General features: G+C 35.1%; 1 protein-coding gene across 1 annotated transcript in view; it reads right to left on the bottom strand.

Moving 5' to 3' along the window:
- Window positions 1–4,706: 4,706 nt before the first annotated feature.
- The window catches only part of LOC144965002 (conserved oligomeric Golgi complex subunit 1-like), a 40,252-nt gene continuing 19,958 nt past the window's right edge, over window positions 4,707–25,000 (bottom strand). The window contains exons 19-29 of the mRNA XM_078899847.1: window positions 24,356–24,460; window positions 22,752–22,847; window positions 21,279–21,372; window positions 20,728–20,805; window positions 19,661–19,737; window positions 18,555–18,735; window positions 17,117–17,248; window positions 14,514–14,717; window positions 13,406–13,568; window positions 11,990–12,341; window positions 4,707–5,580 (exon numbers count right to left, since the gene is read on the bottom strand). Coding sequence (XP_078755973.1) covers window positions 13,410–13,568; window positions 14,514–14,717; window positions 17,117–17,248; window positions 18,555–18,735; window positions 19,661–19,737; window positions 20,728–20,805; window positions 21,279–21,372; window positions 22,752–22,847; window positions 24,356–24,460 — 1,126 coding nt within the window. The 3' untranslated portion in view covers window positions 4,707–5,580; window positions 11,990–12,341; window positions 13,406–13,409. The remainder of the gene's footprint in view (window positions 5,581–11,989; window positions 12,342–13,405; window positions 13,569–14,513; window positions 14,718–17,116; window positions 17,249–18,554; window positions 18,736–19,660; window positions 19,738–20,727; window positions 20,806–21,278; window positions 21,373–22,751; window positions 22,848–24,355; window positions 24,461–25,000) is intronic.

The following is a 25,000-nucleotide window of genomic DNA, read 5'->3' as shown; positions in this document are numbered from 1 at the left end:
TTATTATAGGACCAACATAATTACATAGTGACAGTCTGTCTGACAAAAAGTCATAGATATGATTCCCCATCACTTCCATAACAATGGCAAAGATGGCTATTAAATGTGAATCCTATCACTTTCATAACAATGGCAAAGATGGCCATAGATATTTCCTATCACTTCCATAACAGTGGCAAAGATGGCCATAGATATGATTCCTATCACTTCCATAACAATGGCAAAGATGGCCATAGATATGATTCCTATCACTTCCATAACAATGGCAAAGATGGCCATAGATATGATTCCTATCAATTCCATAACAATGGCAAAGATGGCCATAGATATGGTTCTAATCACTTCCATAACAATGGCAAAGATGGCCATAGATATGGTTCTAATCACTTCCATAACGATGGCAAGGACAGCCATGGATATGATTCCTATCAATTCCATAACAATGGCAAAGATGGCCATAGATGTGGTTCCTATCAATTCCATAACAATGGCAAAGGTGGCCATAGATATGATTCTAATCACTTCCCATAACAATGGCAAAGATGATCATAGACATGATTCCTATCACTTCCATAACAATGGCAAAGATGGCCATAGATATGATTCCTATCACTTCCATAACAATGGCAAAGATGGCCATAGATATGATTCCTATCAATTCCATAACAATGGCAAAGATGGCCATAGATATGGTTCTAATCACTTCCATAACAATGGCAAAGATGGCCATAGATATGGTTCTAATCACTTCCATAACGATGGCAAGGACAGCCATGGATATGATTCCTATCAATTCCATAACAATGGCAAAGATGGCCATAGATGTGGTTCCTATCAATTCCATAACAATGGCAAAGGTGGCCATAGATATGATTCTAATCACTTCCCATAACAATGGCAAAGATGATCATAGACATGATTCCTATCACTTCCATAACAATGGCAAAGATGGCCATAGATATGATTCCTATCACTTCCATAACAATGGCAAAGATGGCCATAGATATGATTCCTATCAATTCCATAACAATGGCAAAGATGGCCATAGATATGGTTCTAATCACTTCCATAACAATGGCAAAGATGGCCATAGATATGGTTCTAATCACTTCCATAACGATGGCAAGGACAGCCATGGATATGATTCCTATCAATTCCATAACAATGGCAAAGATGGCCATAGATGTGGTTCCTATCAATTCCATAACAATGGCAAAGGTGGCCATAGATATGATTCTAATCACTTCCCATAACAATGGCAAAGATGATCATAGACATGATTCCTATCACTTCCATAACAATGGCAAAGATGGCCATAGATATGATTCCTATCACTTCCATAACAATGGCAAAGATGGCCATAGATATGATTCCTATCACTTCCATAACAATGGCAAAGACGGCCATAGATATGATTCCTATCACTTCCGTAACAATGGCAAAGAAGGCCAGACAGTGGAACAGAATTGTAATGATGAAAATGTTGCTGCTTGAAGCCCGAAGGCAAAAATGACGATAAGTATTGAAATACAAGCCTCAATGTATTGAACAAAGACAAAAAATGTGGATGTTTCAGGTTTCCCCTTTATTTACAAAACAAGACACATGTTATGTTGATAAAGGAGAAACCCAAAACATCCACATTATCTACCTTCGTTCAATACATTAAAGCTTACAATTCATTGCTTATCTTTATTTTAAAATATAATCCATGATTGAAAGTAATCTAAAATAAGTCATGTTGTCTTGTGCTATTGACACCTGTCATAAAATAAATATATACAATACAGTAGAGACTGTCTAATTCTCTCTTTATCAATCAAAGGAAAATCGTCACGTCCGTTACGAGCCAACCAATATATTTCTATTTCTGATTTGTTTGTTAGTTTGTTGATAACGGTTTTACGGTGCTGCAACACATTTAGGCCATATCAGCGTCAGTAGAAAGGAAGAAAATGGGATAGTAAAAAGTTCAAGGATTACAATTAAAGCACCCAAGAATAAGTAAGACAAAGGGGGAATTTGGTTCAAATAGGAAACAGATGTAGATTCCAAGAGCACACTATCAGTGTACTTAGTTTAATATCACCTAAATGTCTCATCCTGACGTTAAGCACTGGTCCCCACTAAGAGGAACACACTCAAATGTTTACAAATCATAAATGACATGTAAACAAAACATAATACAGTGCTTAACAGAGAGATGATTTACAAAGAAAAAAATATCATCTCTAAAGTGTGGGGAAGGGTGAAATCTATCAAATGATGTACGTTTTATCATATTTGTTTTCCATCTTTTAATCCTGGGGGGGGGGGGGGGGGGGGGGGGGGGGGGGGGGACGACGGACACACATTTGGAGGCTGGTCTTGCGTATTCTCCCCATTCAATCGTATCAAATTCTTTCATGAATGGATCTATGTGATGATGGGGAATGTTTTGATATTATTTACCATTTTTTTAAAAGTAGAATTTATTGTTAACTCACTCAATCTAGAGATTTTTGCTTCTTTTCAAAATTGTAAAAATTGTATTAAAAATGAACATGAACATAGATAGTTTTATTTAACTATCATTAACATGTAAAAATAACTTTGATAATACGCCTATAATTTGTCTCAGAAAAATGTAATTAATAGGCATGGGGGAAAAGTAACCCGGGTAAACTACAGATATCGTCCGTGTTAGGGTTGAGTGAGTTAAAGGCTATACCAGAATCTTGTTATGGCATTAAACTATACAGCTGCTCTGTAGGTTTATATGTGTTATCATGATCATGAATAGTTATAACGTCTAACTATATTATATTTACACATGATTTACTTTGGTCAAAGAAAGTCTTAGTATACGTCTTCTCCATGCTTATATCATTGTTTGTTTTTTTAAGGGTTTTACGGCGCTTGCAAAACATTGGGGTCATATCAGTGTTTGCAAAACATTTGGGTCATATCAGCACCAGTAAAAAGGAGGAAAATGGGATAGTCAAAATAATTCTAGAATTACACTTAAAGCACCCAAGAACAAGTAAGACAAAGAGGAATTGCTAAAATAGTAACAGATATAGATTCCAAGAGCATAGCATCAATGTACTTAGTTTTGAGATCACCTAAGTCTCATCCAGACAATAGCACAGGTCCCAACTTAGAGGATTACACTCTCAAATGTTAACAAGATATGTTCAAAACAAAATTAGCGAGAAGATTTACAATGGAAAAAAAAATATCACCTCCCAAAACCAACACTACACATTTGTTTTTATGTTTTAAGGGTTTTATGGCGCTTGCAACACATTCAGGTTATATCAGCGCCAGTAAAAAGGAAGAAAATGGGATAGTAAAAAGTTCTAGAATTACAAATAAAGCACACAAGAAAAAGTAAGACATAGGGGAACTGGGAACAAATAGGGATCAGATGTAGATTCCAAGAACACACTATCAAAGTACATAGTTTGAGACCACCTCTAAGTCTCATCCGGACACAAGCACAAAATCCAACAAAGAGAAATACACTCAAATGCTTACATTATAAATTCAAAATAAATATAATAATACATAACAGAGAGATGATTTACAAGGAAAAAAATATCATCTCCCAAAACAATAACTATGCATTTGACTGTTTCCCTCCCAGCTAGGACTCCGGCAAGGGCCAGGACAAAACCAAGTAATCTCATTCCAAGACAAAGACAGAAAGCATGTTGGAAAACAGATATAAGGGGATAGATGACACAGCAAGTACCCCCTGCCCACTATGGGAGGTCAGGAACCCCACCCAGACACTACACATTTGACTGTTTCCCTCTCAGCTAAAGACTCCAGCCAGGGCCTGGACAAAACCAAGTAAACCCATCCCTAGACAAAGGCAGAAAGCAACTCAGATATAGAAGACACATCAAGTGACCTCCTGCCCATCACGGGAGGCCAAAGACCCCACCCAGTACATACGGTATATTTTAGGCAAATGTGGTCTATATCTACATTTTCTCCATGCTTTTATCAGCCTCAAACAACTAGACTGATCGTTTTATGACAATTTCTCACATCCTATCCTCATTTATTCCTCGTCAGAGAGTATTTGCACCTCCTTTATCCTGAACAACAATGAACATATTTATCTGAATGACACCAAAGACCTTGAATATTTGCATAGATAAACACGTAAAAAAAAGTAAATTAATAAAAACGAAGATAACAGCTTCAACAAAAGAACAAAATAAACATGGAACGTTTCAGGCTCAAAACCCTTCTTCAGCAACAATAAAAAACAATTAAATCATAAACACATATTTAAAGACCCTATTATTTAAAAGACAGCTCTAGAGCCCTCTATCTGGGTTATTAAATAATTGATTTCATGTTTTAACCGTCTTTTGTTGTTGGCTGAAGAAGAGTTTTGAGCCTGAAACGTTCCATGTTTAGTATTTTGTTGGGGGTTTTTTTAAGCTGTTATATTCATTTTTATTGATTCCTTTTTATAGTCCACAGCTTCTATCAGCTTTGAACCACTTATAGAAAAACAGAGAATGGCACAATCCAGACATATGTAAATTGAAAACGCATAAAATGTTTAAGTTTCTAGATAATCCAAATAAATCTTATCCAAGTGATTTGATTTTTCTTCTTATACATTTATAGAGAGAAAAACAAAACAAACAACTAAACAAAACAAAAACAAATTTTAAAAATAAATAAATATATAAAAGCAAATATTATAACACTCCAGAATATTTTTATTATAAATATCACAGCTGAAAAAAATCCCACGTAAAATATAATATTTGATAACAAACAGATCTCCGTCACATTCTGATGATGAAAATCTTTCAGTGAGACAAATTGACAACAAACAAAAACAAGAATGTAATCATCTGTTTCGACTTCTTTCTGTCTAGATTACAAAAGTCCAAAGGAATATCTCCATCAAAACACACACGATAACTTTTTTTTTTATAATCTTCAAAAAGACAAGACGGCAACTCTGTATGAGTTAGAAGACCTCTGTCACAGTAAAGGTTGTTCACAATTATCTTATTAAATTTTATTTTATTAAGAACTGAATTCATCTCACTCCAGTTATATATCGGTAGGCTTAGATAAACTTTACCTTCTAATATTAGATCGTCTTTCCTTTTATAGCCTTCCCTCGAATTAATTTCTAATTAGTGAATACTTTTCGTTCGACATTCTGTCACGTAGCCACTTATTATAAAAGCTGATAGGTCTAATATTCTACACTCACTTTCTCTCCACAATCTATGCCGGACGGCCAGTCACTCTATTCCTATATATATATTGTAAGATTTTTATCTTTTGGGACTTTGTAGATATTATATCTACACCATTAAGACGCCGGAGCTTTTAACTTTGATTGTATAATCTTCAAGGATCAAACCCAAGCCCGCTGTACTACACTATAACCTCTTACCAATTGCCTGGAAGTGGAATTTTACGAGTCCAATCCTGTTATCAGAGGAATAGATCACCCAAGCCCATCAACTGCCTGGAAACGTAAACTTACGAACCTGACATATTATCATAAGTTACGTAAAATATTCATATCTCTATTTGTAACTGCCACGATCACTGTTTATCTCTTTTAATTAAATTTCATCATTATTTTTATTTCATTGTAAACAAATCGTTAATTGTTTTTCATTTATAGTAACTAGTAAATTCTGGGGCCTCATTCTACATATATCTTTATGCATAGTCGAGTAGCTCTTTACTCACTTGAGACCATGACATTTTGGAGGGGACACATATAAAGAATTGAATTTATTTAGTTACTTATATCTATTTCATCTAACTTTAAAGTTTAAATTGTAAAACTCTTAATTGCCCCACTTGATCATATTTTAATTGAACTCCCTATTTACAGGATTAATTTTTTTTCTTTTTCATTTCTTCATTTAAATGGAATAGCAATTTATCCATTCATTCTTTCATTCAAATTTAATAGCATTTTATTGATTCATTCCTTCATTCATTTATTCATTTATAAATTATTCATTCATTCATTGTTCATTCATTTATTTATTCATTCATTCATTCATTCATCCATTCATCCATTCATCCGTTTATTCACTCATTTATCCAATCATTCATACATTTATTCCTCCCTTCATTCTTTCATTCATACATTATCCATTCATTCATTCATCTATTCACTCAGTTTTTCATTCATTCATTCATTCCTTGTCCACTTTGTTATTATATCACTCATTTCATTTTGTTGTTTGCCTCATTCATGAATTGTTTTCAATATGTTTACATTCCATAACGATTCATTCACCTGTCATCCAATCACTCAGTGTTGTGAACACATTTTGTAACTATTGTAAATCTTACGATATTTTATTGTTTTGTATTTCAGACATCACTGTTAAACACTCTTCAATGCCTAATTACAATTGTTGAACAACCATTGAACAAGAGAGAGGTCCCAGCCACGAACTGAGTTGGTAAATATATCCTTCATTATTCTCTTTTACATGAGTTGGGCATCACATAGTAACTATAGACATCGTGATTTGTTTTGCATAGTGATTTGTTTTAAATGCATTTTTGGCATACTACTGTTACCGAAAACCACTTATATATTATGTTCTGAAAAGTGAGTCTTTAAAAACTAAATAATAATAAAAGGAGTCTACTAGTCGTCGTGTTATATTTAGTGATAGATAACTTGGGATTATTCTGGCATCCTATTATTGTTATCACACTCTAGTATATTAGCGTCATTGCGAATAATTGTACACAAACTAACGACGAGTCACACACATTGGTGATACATTTTTCGTAGTAACATAGTTTAGAGTACACGCGATTGACACATTGTTATTGACACAAGTCATAATAACTCCGCATTGTATTGACACATTGCTTTATAAGATATAACGATAAAAGGCATCAAATTCAACATACATAATAAGTTGAAATAAGAGAGAGAGATTTCTAAAAATAGAACAGTTCATTCCAGTAAGTGTAAATAAATAAAACAGTCAGTAACAGTATCCTGTCAATATAATATATATAAAATATCGTAACTAATTTATTACAACATGGAAGCATATAAAAAATACTTAAGTCTCGCAAAGGACTTAGAAATACCCCAGGAAAGAATATTTTCATGGTGCGAAGAGAAAGTAAAAGAAGAAAAAGAACATGAAGAAAGAATTCGTAGAGAAGAAAATGAAGAAAGAATTCGTAGAGAAGAAAATGAAGAAAGAATTCGTAGAGAAGAAAATGAAGAAAGAATTCGTAGAGAAGAAAATGAAGAAAGAATTCGTAGAGAAGAAAATGAAGAAAGAATTCGTAAAGAAGAAAAAGAACACGAAGAAAGAATTCGTAGAGAAGAAAATGAAGAAAGAATTCGTAGAGAAGAAAAAGAACACGAAGAAAGAATACGTAGAGAAGAACGAGAAGAAAGAGTCCAAGAAAGGGAACTAAAAAGACAAATAGCATTAGCAGAAGAAGAAACCAAAAGGACCCAAATGATGCTGGAAATTGAAAAAACAAAAACCGGTCATGAAAGAAAACATAATAATAGTGATGAATTTTTCGTGAAACTTCAACGCATGCCAACATACGATGAACGATCAGACTGTTTAGAATCCTTCTTACACCGATTCGAAGTTCAGGCTAAAGGTTATCGTTGGCCAGAAAGCAAATGGGCCACAGCCTTGATTAACTGCTTATCTGGAGAACCGCTAAAAGTTTTCTATACCTTAACAACTGAAGATGCAGATGACTATGGAAAAATTAAAGACGCTCTACTAAAAAGATTTAGATTAACGGAAGATGGTTACCAGGAAAGGTTTCACACTGCAAAACCGGAAAGTGGAGAAGACTTTAATACATTCGTGAACCGAATTACTCAATTTCTAAATCGGTGGCTTGAGTTGGCAAACGTAAAACAAGACGACTTTGCAGGCCTTTACTATCTCACGCTGAAGAATCGAATCTATCAAGCTTGCAACCCAGATTTAGTCACATTCTTTAAAGAGAGAAAGCCAGAAAACTTGGACAAATTAAAAATCTACGCAGAAAACTTTAACAGCGCACATCCATTGACACCCCTTAGCAGAACATTGAAGGAACCATACTACGCTGCCGCTGCTCAGAGTCCATGTACACCTAAAGTTCAGTACTCAAATAGAACGAGCCGATCAATCACTCGGAACACGCAAGTGAAACAGGAGGATCATAGTAACAAACCATGGAACAAACAGTTCAATAGAGACCATAGCCGACCCTATCAAAACAAAACAAGAAATAGCACTGACAATAATACTGAGTATAAGAAAACCAACAAACCTATAATTAAATGTCAATATTGTGGAATGAAAGGCCACACAGCAGACAAATGTTACAAAATCGTGGGATATCCAAAAGAAACTGCAAATGCATCACTCCAAACAGGTGTAAACAATCAGACACGAGTAATGTCAGGAGAAAATATAAATGTGTATTGCGTGAAAGGTATGTCACTTTTAACACAAACTCACAAATCAGGATCGCTATTTTTTTGTGAAGGCAAAGCTAATGGAACTGATTGCAAAATATTGAGAGACACAGGATGCAGTACAGTAGGAATAAAAGCATCTTTGATCAATGACGAAGACAAAACTGGAAAAAACGGTACAATGCATCACATTCAGTGGCACAGTCGAAACCTTTGAAACAGCTAATGTGTACATAGAAACCCCATACTATACAGGAATAGTGGAATGCTGTATACTTCCCAACCCCGTCGCTGATGTTATTGTTGGCAATATAAAAGGTCTTAAAGACAACCCAACAGATGTAAAAGAATGGTCATTAACCCAAGAAACAGCTTGTCTAGCAGAAACAAGAAAGATGACTAAGACAACAGAGAAGCCAATGACTATTTCTCTTGAACCACAACAATTTGACAGGAACACGTTCATTGAAGAACAGAAAAAGGACCCGACTTTAACTTCATATTTCAATATCGCAAACAAAGGGACGAAATCAAAAGTTGAATACATCATTGAAAAAGATATTCTGTTCAGGTTACATAGGAAAAGAAACAAAATAGCTAAACAACTGGTCACGCCGAGTATTTACAGAAACAAAATCCTTGGAATAGCGCACGATTCAATAACTTCTGGACATCTTGGGAGCTCTTCCACATTGAAGAGAATATCCGAGAATTTCACATGGCCTGGAATTACTAAAGACGTCCGAGAATATGTGAAATCTTGTGACACATGCCAAAGAAGAGTCGCAAAAGGCAGAATACCGAGATTGCCATTAGAGACAACCCCAGTTATTGAAAAAGTTTTTCAAAAAGTTGCAATTGACATTATAGGCCCTTTAACAAAATCAGATAGAAACCATACACACATACTAACACTAGTCGATTACGCAACCAGGTGGCCAGAAGCGATAGCATTGAAATCAACTACATCGGATCACATAGCTGAAGCATTGATGACAATTTTTACTAGAATAGGCATACCAAATGAGATACTGTCGGACAATGGACCCCAATTTACATCACATATGATGCATGAAACCATGAAACTCATGGGAATCCAACACTCATTCACAACTCCCTACCACCCCAAGCAAATGGTCTTTGTGAAAGATTTAATGGCACTCTAAAGAATATGTTAAGAAAAGTGTCAGCAGAAAAACCAGATGATTGGGACAGATACTTACCAGCAATCCTATTTGCATATAGAGAAATACCCCAAGAATCTACAGGCTACTCCCCATTTGAGTTGATGTATGGACGATCACCTCGCGGCCCGATCAATATAGTAGCCGACATTTGTAAAGGGAATGAGGAGGACAATAACGAAATTATGTTTGCTTACGAATATGTAAGAAACCTGAAAGACAGAATAGAGGATACATGTAAGCTAGCACAGGAATCCGTCACTAAAAAAGCAGAGAAATACAAGGAATACTCCGATAGAAAAAGCAAGTCAAGAAAATTTGAGATTGGTGACAAAGTACTAATACTCTTACCCGATGACTCGAGTAAACTTTTAGCTACATGGAAAGGACCATTCAAAATAACAGCAGTAAAATCTAATGTTAATTACGAGATTAAAATCAACAACACAACAAAGACATTCCATGCAAATATGCTAAAAAAATATTTTGATAGAGACACAGTGTCGCAACCTATGTTTACTAATATCGAAGCTTCAAATGCAGGATTAATCATACCGTTGGTCATGGGACACAGACACCCGAGACAGAAAAACAAACAAAAATCGCACAATTGCAACCACCTAAGACAAAAAAAGAAGTACCCAAAGTACTTGGGCTCCTAAATTTTTACAGGAAATACATTTACAACTTCGCGCACATCGCGACACCGCTAACAAATCTGACAAAGAATGGGTCACCGAACAAAATTGTTTGGACAGAAGTGTGTCAGAATAGCTTTAACCAATTAAAGGCATTACTCTGTTCAGAACCAATTCTTAAATTACCCGACATATCAAAAGAATTTGTTGTAAGAACTGACGCGTCTGATAAGGGCATCGCAGGTGTACTATTACAGGAACATGAGGGAACTCTAATGCCTTGCTTATATGCAAGCAGAAAATTATTGGACAGAGAATCACGATACTCTGTAATAGAGCGTGAAGGACTGGCCATCGTCTTTGCTTTAAAGACATTCAGCAGATATCTACTGCTAAAAGAGTTTGTGGTCGAAACGGACCATAAACCACTCACGTACATAAGAAATAACAAAATGAATAATAGTAGAGTACTAAGGTGGAGTCTATTTTTGCAAAATTACACTTTCAGTATCTCTCACATACCAGGCTGTGAAAATATTCACGCCGACCTACTTTCTCGATTAGTGTAAACACGTGAGAAGGGTATAACTTAACCTCCCATGCATACTGTTAGTTACCTCGCAAATTATGCCAAATCAGAACGCACAATTTCGATAATTTTATTTGTAAACATGATGACCCAACTTAATGTAACATTGAGTATTGTTTGGATATATATACCATACCCATTCATGATTTGGGAAATCTTCTCTTTATCTATCATTGTTATGAATTTTCACTCATTTATGATTAATAATTGAAATGTCAATATTCCATTTACATTTTCATTCATTTCATTCAGTAAATTACCATTCATATCATCGACTTAAATCATGCTTCATTGCCATCACTATTGTTTATCATAATGATTTGTAATCACAATCTTTCATTGTTATTGTCACCCATTCATATACCTACGTTAATATAAACATTTCCATGTCTAGTTAATAAATAATTTAATTGTAGCACAAATCATAACAATGGATTAATGCTAGAGTATCATGATAGTAAATTTACTTCCGTTTGTAAAATCTATCTTTCCCATAATGGTTAAAGAGTATATTTTAAACGTGGGTGGGGGGTGTCACAGTAAAGGTTGTTCACAATTATCTTATTAAATTTTATTTTATTAAGAACTGAATTCATCTCACTCCAGTTATATATCGGTAGGCTTAGATAAACTTTACCTTCTAATATTAGATCGTCTTTCCTTTTATAGCCTTCCCTCGAATTAATTTCTAATTAGTGAATACTTTTCGTTCGACATTCTGTCACGTAGCCACTTATTATAAAAGCTGATAGGTCTAATATTCTACACTCACTTTCTCTCCACAATCTATGCCGGACGGCCAGTCACTCTATTCCTATATATATATTGTAAGATTTTTATCTTTTGGGACTTTGTAGATATTATATCTACACCATTAAGACGCCGGAGCTTTTAACTTTGATTGTATAATCTTCAAGGATCAAACCCAAGCCCGCTGTACTACACTATAACCTCTTACCAATTGCCTGGAAGTGGAATTTTACGAGTCCAATCCTGTTATCAGAGGAATAGATCACCCAAGCCCATCAACTGCCTGGAAACGTAAACTTACGAACCTGACATATTATCATAAGTTACGTAAAATATTCATATCTCTATTTGTAACTGCCACGATCACTGTTTATCTCTTTTAATTAAATTTCATCATTATTTTTATTTCATTGTAAACAAATCGTTAATTGTTTTTCATTTATAGTAACTAGTAAATTCTGGGGCCTCATTCTACATATATCTTTATGCATAGTCGAGTAGCTCTTTACTCACTTGAGACCATGACAACCTCCTTCTGGAAATGACACCATCGCTGATTTCAAATTCCCAAATGTATCTGAACTAAAAGAAACCTTACACATAAACTAACCAATAGCTTTCATCGTTATTTTGTACAAATCTATTCAATAAAACCAAAACTTAAGGCAAGCCACTTTGGTCAGTAGAAAAATTTCTGCTTCCCTTTCGGTAGTTGAAATCTGGGGAAAAGTAAATGAAATTGTTGACAATTCATGCAAAATATTGCTAGGTTGATAAATGAAAATAAATATATATCATAAAGTAGATATTCTATGGAAATGAAATGATCTTACATATCTTTGAGATTCATATATTAAATATAAAATGAAAAACAAACAAACTTGAGCTTTTATATAGCGCAACATCCACTAAACATACTCAAAGCGTTTTACAAAGGGTCCCTCACCAACAGCAGCATGTAACATGTAAAACGAGATATGACGCCTGTAATGTTACAATTTTTTCCAATAGAGACAGCACATTAACGGCCAGGTTCTCATTTTACACCCGAGTACAGTGAGAGAATGTGAGTAATGAGTCTTTTCCAAGGACTCAACTATGCCCTGAGCGAGGCTCTAACCCAGGACCTTCGGATCCGAAAGCAAGTGTCATACCACTAGACCACATAGCTGCACAAAGGATTCAATGTGTGGTATAATATGGCATATGGTGGCTCATTTTCAAGTATTCATTTGACCCGGATCTGGTAATAGCAACAGGGTTATATCGTCTTATAAGAGTAGCATACTAAAAAGAATTTTGACGCACTGTTGTTGTGATTCCGAAATAGGAGATTAAAATGAGGTTGTTTCAGTTCATGTTCATTTTGCTAACTTTAGTGATGTAATGAAGGTCGATGACTTCCAGACATAAATGTAAGAGTTTTCCTTAGAATTATGAAAACCAGATGCAAATATCAATAATGGATTTAGAACAAAAAAGTCTTTGAAATCAGGGATACTGGGTTGCTAGAGGCTGTGGACTGTAAAGAGTAATAAACAAAAATGGATATAAGAGCTTCAAAAAAGAGCAAAATACCAAACGCAGAACGTTTCGGGCTCAAAACCCTTCTTCAGCCACTAACAAAAAAAACAATAAAGACATAAATACATTACTAAATTCCAGATAGACGACAGAGATAAAGATCATAAGACTTAATGGACACCCTGTATAACCATCGTCAATGAAAACGTCTACAAGAGAAAATAAAAGATGGCAAAACAAAGCTTGTAAAAATCATCACCTTTTCATGATTTGCCGCTGATGTTAGAGAATATTCTAGATCCCATGCTGCCCAACTTTTCCATTTTGTCATAGAATGAGGAGGAAAGATCAGCTTGTGATGAGGTCATGGGGAGGGTTGCCTCTACTTGGGAGGTCAAAGGGTTGGCCGAAGAGTTAGGGCTCTGTAAAAAAAGAATCATTATTATGTAAAAAAAGATAGGACAAGTTGGGGAATATTTTCAGAAAGAATGTGCAATTTGGATAGTAATAATTTATTCTAATATACCGACAGGCTTACAAGCTAATGTGCAAAACAAAATAATGCTTCCATTTTAGTTGAAAACTTGAATCATGCTGGTTTAGCATTGCACTAAATTTATTGCCCTTATTTGCACCACAAAATCACAGTGGTTCAACACTTTGGATAACATGGGTGATTCCTCTTGACATCAGACATCTTGCTTGGTGGATTATCTATATTCCTTCATTGAATGCCTAGGCGACTGTATTTAATGGTACAGTTGTGGAAGGCTTAATTTTATAATTTATTTTTGAATAGGCTTATTAGGGCCTAGACAGAGTGGGCACTGGTTCGAGTCCACTTCCACTTGGCAGCCACTTGCACGTAACAATTTGCAGTAACCAAAAAATTTATAAAGCGCAAAGAGCTTTACAAGGAGTCCCTAACCAACAGCAACATTTAACATGTAGAACGAGACATAACGCCCGTTAGGCGATATTACAATTTTTGTCCGACAGAGACAACGCTGTTAACGGTGAGGTACTCATTTTACACTTGAGTACAGTGAGAAAATGTGAGTAAAGAGCCTTTTACAAGGATTCAACTATGCACCGAGCAATGCTTGAACCCAGGACCTTCCGATCCGAAAGCGAGTGTCATACCACTAGACCACATACCTACACAGTAAGTAAGTCAGAAATTGTCAAACTTTGTCAAGAACAGTAGCTGGAAAGAAGATGATTTCATCTCTATCTAAGGCAGACATTATTGATTATCAGCTGAAAACAATTGTTGCATTAAATGTGGTATTCGCCAAACACAGAGAATTGTGTGCACCCAGTAACGGCAGACAAGAACATTTTCATGTGACAAAAAAGATGCTTACCCTTATGGCAGGTTGAGATGTAAATGGTTGAGTGGTTAGGGCACTCCTGTTGTTTTGCTGTGAGCTGAGAGGGAGGAGTGCAAATCTTTGTTGGCATGAGGACAAGGGAAGGACATTATGTTGTTCTTGAGAGGATAAAATGGGTCGTGATGATGACGTCGTCGTGGCATGTTTGTCAAGGCACGATAAGGCACCAAATATCACCTAGCGTTGATGGGATGGAAATATTAATAATAGTAATAATAATAATAATAAAAATAATAATAATAATAATAATAATAATAATAATAATAATAATATTAATAATAATGATAATAATAATAATAATAATAATAATAATAATAATAATAATAATAATAATAATAATAATAATAATAATATTTGTTTGTTTTTAAGTGTTTTACGGCGCTTGCAACACATTAAGGTCATATCAGCGCCAGTAAAAAGGAAGAAAATAGGTTAGTAAAATGTTCTAGAATTACAATTAGAGCACCCAAGAAAAGGTAAGACAAAGGGGAATTGGTTCAAATAGGAAATGGATGTAAATTCCAAGAGCATACCATCAAAGTACGTAGTTTGAGATCACCTAAAAGTCCATCCAGACACAAGCAGAGGTCCCCACTATGAGGAATACACTCAAATGTTTTACAAATCATATATAATACAAAGAAAATATAATACAGTGCATAACAGAGAGATGATTTACAAGGAAAAAAATATCATCTCCCAAAACTATACATTTGACTGTTTACCTCCCAGCCAGGGTACCCGGCCAGTGCCAGGACAAAACCAAGTAATCTCATTCCAAGACAAAGATAGAAAGCTAGTTGGAAAACAGAATTAGGGGGATAGAAGACACAGTAAGTACCTCCCCGCCCACTATGGGAATAATAATAATAATAATAATGAATAATAATTATAATAATGAATAATAATAATAATAATAATAATAATAATAATAATAATAATAATAATAATAATAATAATAATAATAATAATGATAATCAATCATTTGATTTTGATTGATTTTAATGGTTTTACAGCGCTTGCAACACATTAAGGTCATATCAGCGCCAGTAAAAAGGAAGAAAATGGGATAGTATAAAGTTCTAGAATTACAATTAAAGCATCCAAGCATCAGGCAGACAAAGGGGAATTGGTTCAAATAGGGAACAGATGCAGATTCCAAGAGCACATCATCAACGTACTTAGTTTGAGATCACTTAAAAGTCTCACCCAGACACCAGCACAAGTCCCAACTAAGAGGAATTCACTCAAATGCTTATATTATACATTCAAATAACATATATAACAATACATAAGAGAGAGATGATTTACAAGGAAAAAAATATCATCTCCCAAAATAATAACAATGCATTTGACTGTTTCCCTCCAGCCAAGCACTACAGCCAGGGCCAAGACAAAACTTAGTAATCTCATTCCAAGACAGACAGAAAGCAAATTGGAAAACAAATATAAGGGGATAGAAGACACAGTAAGTGCCAGCCTGCCCACTATGGAAGGCCAGGAAACCCACCCAGTAATCAATCATTTATATAGCTCTAGGGAACATTGAAATAACAAATATTAACAATACCATTTATTTCCTCACTCACACACAATACACACACACACTCACACATAAACACACACAAGTAAGAAATGTGACAATAGCTTATTCATCTTATCAACGCCACTACCACATTATCTCATTCGTCTGTAGTGTTTCCATCCTGTTTTTTTTATAAAAGGGAAACCCAAAACGTCCATTTTATCTGTTTTTCGTATATTTAATTGAAGCTTACAAGGGAAACCCAAAACGTCCATTTTATCTGTTTTTCGTATATTTAATTGAAGCTTACATTCAATTTCAAATTGTTATTTATTTCCTCGAGCTTCGAGTAGCAATATTCACATTAAAATTCCCATAGAAACATAGAATTTTTTTTTTTTTAACCCTTAATGTAAGCTGCTAAATTCAAAAGAAACCAATATTTTAAAACAAATGCTACACAATGGCACTGGTTGCTAGGACATAACCTGAACGAATCTGGAGTTGACCGTATCTTCCTCTGGTTGCTAGGTATTCTGAACACCTCACCATCCAATCAGGGCCAGCGCTATATAAATGAGGCGTGGGAAATCAGAGGGAGTTCTTGTAAGTATAAATTGTGTTATAATAGTGGTGCTTCTTATTCCTGGATGTCAAGAGAGAGACAAGAAGCTGAATGGATAAGTAGAGTTGTGTCGTTCCTATTTGTGTTGTAAATGTAACAGTTTCCGTAATAAAATTATCATGTTTTTTTATTTTGATTTCCTTTATTTTATCATTGTTACCATTGTCTAGCCGTGAAACACGGGTTTTTTCCTTCTTTCTCTTCCCTCTGTTCAGGCTAGGCTCAGTGCATTGGCCTGAGCTTCCAGTCGTAGGGAACTTAACAAGTTCCCTCTGTCTATCTTTCTCTTAGTCTTTTCTTTATGTTGACGTTTCGGGCTATCTGGGTCTACCGACTCTCCGGGAGCGGCCCAAATCACAGTGGAGCCCAACGTGGGACTATACCATAGCCCCATTCATAAAAAGAGGAAGTGACTCGAGGACTTACAGAATTCCGATGTGCCTGCTTGGTGATGTTTGCTTGTATGTAAGGACTGAAGACATCCAAATCAAAGGGATCCACAAGTTCCTCTAGGGAGTTTTCCACAGCCTGACACCGCAGATGGTATTTTTTGTGAATCTAGATAATCAATAGAAAAAGTCAAAGGGATACAAAGCTGCTATAAACTGTGGACTGTAAAAAGTAATAAACAAGAATGAATAGAACAGCTTCAATAGGAGCAGAGAACAAAAACAGCAACCACGGAATGTTTCAAGCTCAAAACCCTTCTCCGGCCTACAACAAAAATAAAACAATGAAAACACAAATACATTACATTTGTGCGGCTATGTGGTCTAGTGGTATGACACTCGCTTTTGGATGGGAAGGTCCTGGGTTTGAGCCTCGTTCGGCGCAACATCTCGTTCGTCCTTAGAGAAGGCTCTTTACTCATATTCTCACCATACTCAGGTGTAAAATTAGTACCTGGCTGTTAATAGTGTTGTCTTTGTCTCAAAAAATTGTAACATCGCCTAATAGGCGTCATATCCCGTCCGAAATGTTTAAAGTTGTTGTTGGCCAGAGACCCTTGTAAAGCACTTTGAGCATATTTAGTGGATATTGAGCTATATAAAAGCTCTTTTTAACTCTGGTTTTTTTAGTAATACATTTACGTTTTCATTGCAAAACAGATAAAGTCCAAATCCATAATGAATGCATTGTCCACGAACCAAAACCAAGGTATTGGTTGATAAGTGATTAAAGCCATGATTGACTTCAGATTAGAAATCAAATTCTACAAAGTGGATTTCATTCTACAAAAAAAAAAGTTATTTTGCTCTCCCGACAAACGAATTCTTCCAGCCTTGCCAAATTTGGAAGCAATGCCATCAGTGTTTATTATCACGACTTTCATTGAGTCATTGTTTCGTGGACGGGGGTTGGGGTCAGAATAAAATCTTGACTTCATCCGGGATTGATCTTGGTCTTTGCATGTGTAACGAGTGCTCTACCACCTGAGCTATTGGGACCCCCCATTTGAGTCTTTAGTGCTTAAAAGTTATTAAGAGCTTAAAACATTTAAAGAGTCCTGATAGCTCAATTGGTAGAACACTTACTTCACATTCAAAAGGACTGAGACCAATCCTGGATGAAGTTGAGATTTTTTTCAGACACCCCACCCCTCTCCCCCTCCCCCTCCTGCTGTCCACCTAGCAGTGATTGAGTAGCTGGGTCTGTTAGATCCGGTGGAAGTACTTTACAATAGACTAATATCCTTTCCAATAGGTAGCGAGCAATTGCTATTGTACGTTTCATGCTGTAGTATCCAGGATCAACTCTGGCTCTATGAACCTCATGGCTCTGAAGGACTACTTCAAAAACATTTAAAATCCATCAGTTCAAAATTTCACCTCAAATGTGAATATAATCGTATTGTCCTACTTACCTCCCCTTCTTCCTTTCTTGGAATAACTGCCTGGAAAAACCGAATGTTAAACAATTCTTGCAGCACTTCACGCTGGCGGAATTTGTGCTGTTTTTTACTGCCAGACCTAAGGGTTAGTAGCTTTTCATAAAAGGACACAATTCCATCCGTCACCAGTACCAGAAAGTCTCGGATCACGGATCTAAATGGACAAAACAAATATGAAATGTTCAAAAGCTTTGTTTGTTTGTTTTAACAGTTTTTTACGGCGCTTGCAACACATTTAGGACTTATCATCGCCAGTAAAGTAGAAGAAAATTGGATAGTTAAAAACATTCTAGATGTACAATTAAAAGGACGAGGAAAAAGTAAGACATGGGGAAAAGGTTCAAATAGGCAACAGATGTAGATTCCAAGAGCACATTATCAGTGTACTTAGTAAAGTTTGAGATCACCAAAACCAAACAGCACAATAACCAATAACTAAAACAAACAGCACAATAACCAAAACAAACAGCACAATAACTAATAACCAAAACAAAAAGCACAATAACTAATAATCAAAACAAACAGCACAATAACCAAAACAGACAGCACAATAACCAAAACAAACAGCACAATAACTAATAACCAAAACAAACAGCACAATACCAAATACGAACCTATTATATATTGATGCCAACTTCAAAAACAAACAACAAAACAACTAAAATGAAATAATATTAACAACAAATTTACTAACATGGTAATGTAAAGCTTTTTTTACCAATTCCAAGTTTCTCTTCTTAAAAAAAACATGTCAAAAAATAAGATTATTAAATATTGCTATAAAAATAAAACTTCTTTACCAGAGTGTAAAATGACCCTGGTTCGATTCCTGCTCCTTAGAAAAGACCCTTTACTGTCATTCTCTCACTGTACTCAGGTGTAAAATGAGCACTTACTCGGTAACAGTCTTCTATTGGAAAAAAAATTAAATAGCAATTTCTAAGCACCATGAAGTGGTGCTATTGGCTTGGGACCCATTGTAAAGCGGTTTGAGCACTTTTAGTGGATGGTGCGCAATGTAACAGCTCAAGCCCGAGTTCCAAATTAAACACTGACAATTCCTATCAAAGCCGATTTACCTGGGTAAAGATTGCACTCCAATCCTGTTAAGATGATCACACATTTGGAACAACAAAGTTTGCATGTGCCACGACGCCTGGAGATAGAAATGACAGATCTTACCTAAACATAAATTGAGATTTTTTCTTGACAATCATGGGACGGGGATGACACTCAAATATCAAGATGTGACAAATCCCTTCAGCATGAGTTGGACAATGAAAATTAAACTCACATCTTATAAAATGATCTGAAAATAATACCACACATTTCTGTTTGTTTTTTTTTTGGTTGATTCTAAGAGTTTTACGGCGCTTACAACACATTTAGGACATATCAGCGACAGTAAAATGGAAGAAAATGGGATAGTCAAAAAATTACAGATTTACAATCAAAAGCACACAAGAAAAAGTAAGACAAAGGGGAATTGGTTCCAATAGGGAACAGATTCCAAGAGCACACTATCAGTGTAATTAGTTTGAGATAATCTAAATGTCTCATCCAGGCACATGAACAGGATCCCACTAAGAGGAACAGACTCAAATGTTTACAAACCATTAATATATTCAAAACAAAAAAAAACAAGAATACATAACAAAGAGATGAGGCAAAAAAAATATCACATCCCAAAACTAATACTACAAATCTGTCTCTTTCCCTCTGAGCTAAGGACTCCAGCAAGACCCAGGACAAAAACAAGCAATCCCATTTCCAAGACAAAGACATAAAGCAACTCAAAAAACAGATATAAGGGGATAGAGAACCCTTCCCAGGTATCTGTATATTTTACTTCAACCAATCTCAATCATAAGCATTAAAGTTCAAGGTGTCCAGTAATCTCCTAAAAGCCGAACGAGTAGTTTTAAAAGATTCACTAGTGGTGGCAGAGGTGAAGGTGTTTTGGTAGGTGATTCCAGTCCTGGGTGGTACGCCTGAAGGACGAGTTGCAGCATGCTTCTATGATGAAGACAAATGTCATAAATTCCCTACTTACACATTATCAATGCTTTTATTTCAATCATCAGAACAGAGAACACATAATATGGTTATAGATTTGACAAAAGTTTGACCTCAAAACAACACTGACCTGCATAGGCACAGAGATTTTAGAAGACAGTTTTTGTCCTTCCTCCGTCTCTTCCATGATGTCCACCTCTTCCCATCGCTGAAAGAACAAATAGTAAAACAGTTGAAGCTTTGCCCTAATATTACATAACAACAGGAAATGGAATGGAAGCTTTAATTTCATAAACAAACATAGATAATGTGGATATTTCGGGTTTCCCCTTTATCAACAAAACATGATGAATGAGAAACTTTTTAGCGTTTCATTCATCGTGTTTTGTTGATAAAGGGGAAACCTGAAACGTCAATATTATCTGTCTGTTGATTAAATCGAAGTTTCCATTCAATTTCCTATTATTTATTCAAATTTCAAGCATCCACATTCTCATTCCCCCAATCTTACGAAGACAAGTTAAAGGAAGCATTGATCTTTCCATCACATATATATTTTACACATGTATTGACCTTTCAATAATACTTATACACTTTACACACGCATTGATCTTTCCATAACACTTATACACTTTACACACATATACAACAAGCCCTTTCTCGTGTTGAATGTTTACCTACCGTAGACTGTGACAGGATGATATTATCTGAAGGATGTTCGATGACGTCTGACACAAATTTGATCAGTTGTTGAGAAGTGTATTCAACCCAGATTCTGTGAAAACATAATAAGAAAAAATTAGATTTAAGTCATTTTTCCCCCACAAGTTGTAACATCAGTGATATTATATTTTTCTTAAAAACTTGAGCAGTTATATAGCTCAATATTCACAAAAAGTGCTCAACTCATTTTATAAGGGGTATCAAACCAACAACAACAATTAACATGTAGTACAAGACATAAGACATGACACCTGTTAGGCAATTTACAAATTTTTTTTCCAACAGAGATAACGTTGTCAACATGAGTCACATTTCCTCCCTCTATCTTTTTCTCCATTTTATTGACTCATTTAGGCATCTCTAGTTTTTGGTTTTGCAGATCAAATTGATGAGCTGATGTGTAACAGACCTCAGATCAAATTGTGTTTACTTGAAAAGGCCAAAGGCCAAAACGTCATTTGTTTTGTGTTGTTCCCTTATTGATAAGTCACATTTACTCCCCTTATCTTTCTCTCCATTTTATTGACTCATTTAGGCATCTCTAGTTTTTGGTTTTACAGATCAAATTGATGAGCTCATGTGTCACAGACCTCAGATAAAATTGATGAGCTGATGTGTCACAAGCCCCAGGTCTATTATTTCATTTTCTCCTTATTTCAGTCTGTTCTCTCTGCATTTCATTTTTTTTTTTTTTTTTTGGCCAAAAACTCTGGAAACATGGCTATTTTAAAAATTCTGTGATGGTGCGTCATTTGATTGTTACCTCATTTAGATTTTGTGTTACCCATTTTCAGCATTGTTTATTGTTGGTTTGGTTATTTGCCTCGGTAACTTTGATTAAAACAATTATATGAAGCCATTATCCACACTGGCAGTTACAAAACATATGTATTTTCCATGGAGTCGGAGTTTATCCCGGTTTCTTTAGAGTGAAACGGACAATAGCAATTGCTTGCTACCCTTTGGTTAGGACACTAGTCAATCGCAAGGAGCTTCAACCAGAACTAGATCTAAAAGACCCAGCTACCTAATCACTGCTGGGTGGACGGGGGGTGTCCGAAAAAAATCTTGACTGCATCTGGGATCAATCTCAGTCCCTTGCATATGAAGCGAGTGCTCTGACAAAGGAGCTATCGGGACCCCAACAAAATGGCACTATATATACACATCAGACATAAAATGCAAAATTCAAAATAATATTTTTTTAAAAAGAAAAAAATATTTACTCTGGAAAAGAAGAGAATGAGAGATAAAAAGAGGGGGGGAAAAAAAAACAACAAAACAAAAAAATTTAATTCAAATAACAAAATGTTATCAAATACAAATGAAACCTATAACTAAATTGATTTAATTTGAGGGAATTGGGCGGTAGGATGGAATTACCCCCTTATAAGCAATATTTTAAAACAATGACTGTGATTCAATTCCAACCTGTAAGCCAGCATTTGGCACTGGTCTAACTTGGAGTGTACGGATTGCCATTCGGGAAGATCTGAAGGTTTCTGCGACCGGAATTTCTTTGTAAGTCTGTGGGGGTAAAGTCAAAGATGGGTAATTTGTTTTGTTTTTCAGGGTTTTCTTTTTTTTTTTTGGTTTTATTTAGAGGTTTAAGTAACTTCAACAAATAGAGGGTTATTTCTGAAACAATAACCTGGATCCTTTCTGACAATGAAAATACATTTGCAGAGCTGCCTACTTGAGATTGTCACAAATTCGTAGTTTAAAAAAATTGAGCTTTTATATAGCGCAATATCCACTAAACATGCTCAAAGAGCTTTACAAGAGGTCCCTCACCAACAGCAACATTGAACAAGGACAGGACATGACGCCTTTTAGACGATATTACAATTCACTCATTTTACACTTGAGTAGGGTGAGAGAATGTGACTAAAGAGCCTTCTCCAAGGACTCAACTATGCGCCAAGCCCAAGACCTTCCGTTCCGAAAGCGAGTTTCATACCACTAGACCACATAGCCCAGGGAAAAAAGACAAGTCACCATAGAAGTAGCTTTGCATATTATAATTTTCCTCAACATGATCAAAAAAATACTCCAAAGTCCTAAATATTGGTTCTCTGGAATGGCACTTTCCCTTTCAATAAGATTTATTGAGTCAAAGACACATTTGAAGCTCTGCAGCCGGAGCCAAAAATTTGTAATTCTACAAATTTTTCACAGTACTAGACAGGTCTGCATTTGCATTATGACTACTAATACTACATATCTTATACATCATTTATCTTGATTATCACATAAATAGAAGACATTCAGACATGCCTACCACTGCGAAAAATTCATAAAATTATTAAATTTCAACTCCAGTTATAGAACTTTATGAGCATATTTAAGTCTTTAAAACTTATTGAAAATGAAAGTTGATGCCAGACTACATGATACATTGTTGGATTTTGAAGTGTAGTTATTTAATCCTTATGAGGGTAAATTGTTTATCTATATAAAGTTAACTAAAGCAATTGTAATTTCTATCTCCTAAAAATTTCCGGGTAGGCAGGTCTGGACATTTCACAGACAGATAAGGGGAAAAAAGAAAATCATCTCCCATACAAAATAAATGACAACATTAGTCCTGACTCCAATGACATTTCGGCACCCTCCACGTGATACTAAAGCTGCTAGAAGCTGTGGACTGTAAAAAGTAATAAACAAAAAATGACTATAACAGCTTCAAAAAAAGAACAAAATACCAACCACGGAACGCTTCGGGCTCAAAACCCTTCTTCAGCCAACAACAATAACACCAAAAAAAACAAAAAAACAGATACGGACAATCCTTCATTAAAACAAAAAATTGGCCTACTTTACCTTGGTCATTTCAACAACACTTAAATAACACACAATTGTTGAAATTACTTGAAATTTAACTTGAACGTTTGTAGAATATGATGTAAAAATGGCAGCAATCTGGCTTAAACAGAACAGACACACTAGACTGTCAAAGAGAGGACTGTTATACTCAGCCACCCTGTATAAGTAAAGATGACCCCATTAAAAACAAAAAACAATAACAAACTTACTTGAAAGAATCTTGTCTATTCCATTCTGCCATAGCCAGTATGCATCGTTGTAAATGAGGGGTCATGCTTTGCAGGGATGCACACATTCGAGCTGTTAAAAGCACTCTGATGACAACCAAATTGGAAAAACATCATTTTACAATGCCGCTTTGTTTTGTTTATAGATTTGGTTTGTTAGATGTTTTTTGTTTTTTTTGCCTTCATTTTTTTATAACAATTAAAAAATTAATTTGTATTCATCGTGATTTCTCCATAAATAAATAATTCTTTTCTTGAAACTAAATTTCAATTTTTGAGAATGTCAACATTTTTTTTTTTTTAATCCTATCTTTTATTTCTAAATATTTTTTTTTCTTTTTTTAATCGTTTCAATAAATTAATCATTTTTAATTTAAAAAAAAAAAAAAAGTAATTCTGCTTAAGCTATTTTTTAATGAGAGTCCAAATGTAAATATGAAATAATTAAAAACCATTTTTATATTTATATTAAAGCTTACAATGTTTATATATACCTGGAAACTAAATGTGCTAAAAGCGCTTTACAAGGGGTCCACAGCCAACAGCAATGCTTAACATGTAGGACGAGATATGATGCCTATTAGGAGACAACCTTGTCAACAGTCAGGTACTCATTAAACACCTAAG

This window comes from Berghia stephanieae, chromosome 2 (genome assembly GCF_034508935.2).
Source record: "Berghia stephanieae isolate SIO BIC M18660-M18661 chromosome 2, UCSD_Bste_1.3, whole genome shotgun sequence".
Lineage (NCBI taxonomy): Eukaryota > Metazoa > Mollusca > Gastropoda > Nudibranchia > Aeolidiidae > Berghia > Berghia stephanieae.
This window is presented reverse-complemented; position numbering and strand designations above follow the sequence as displayed.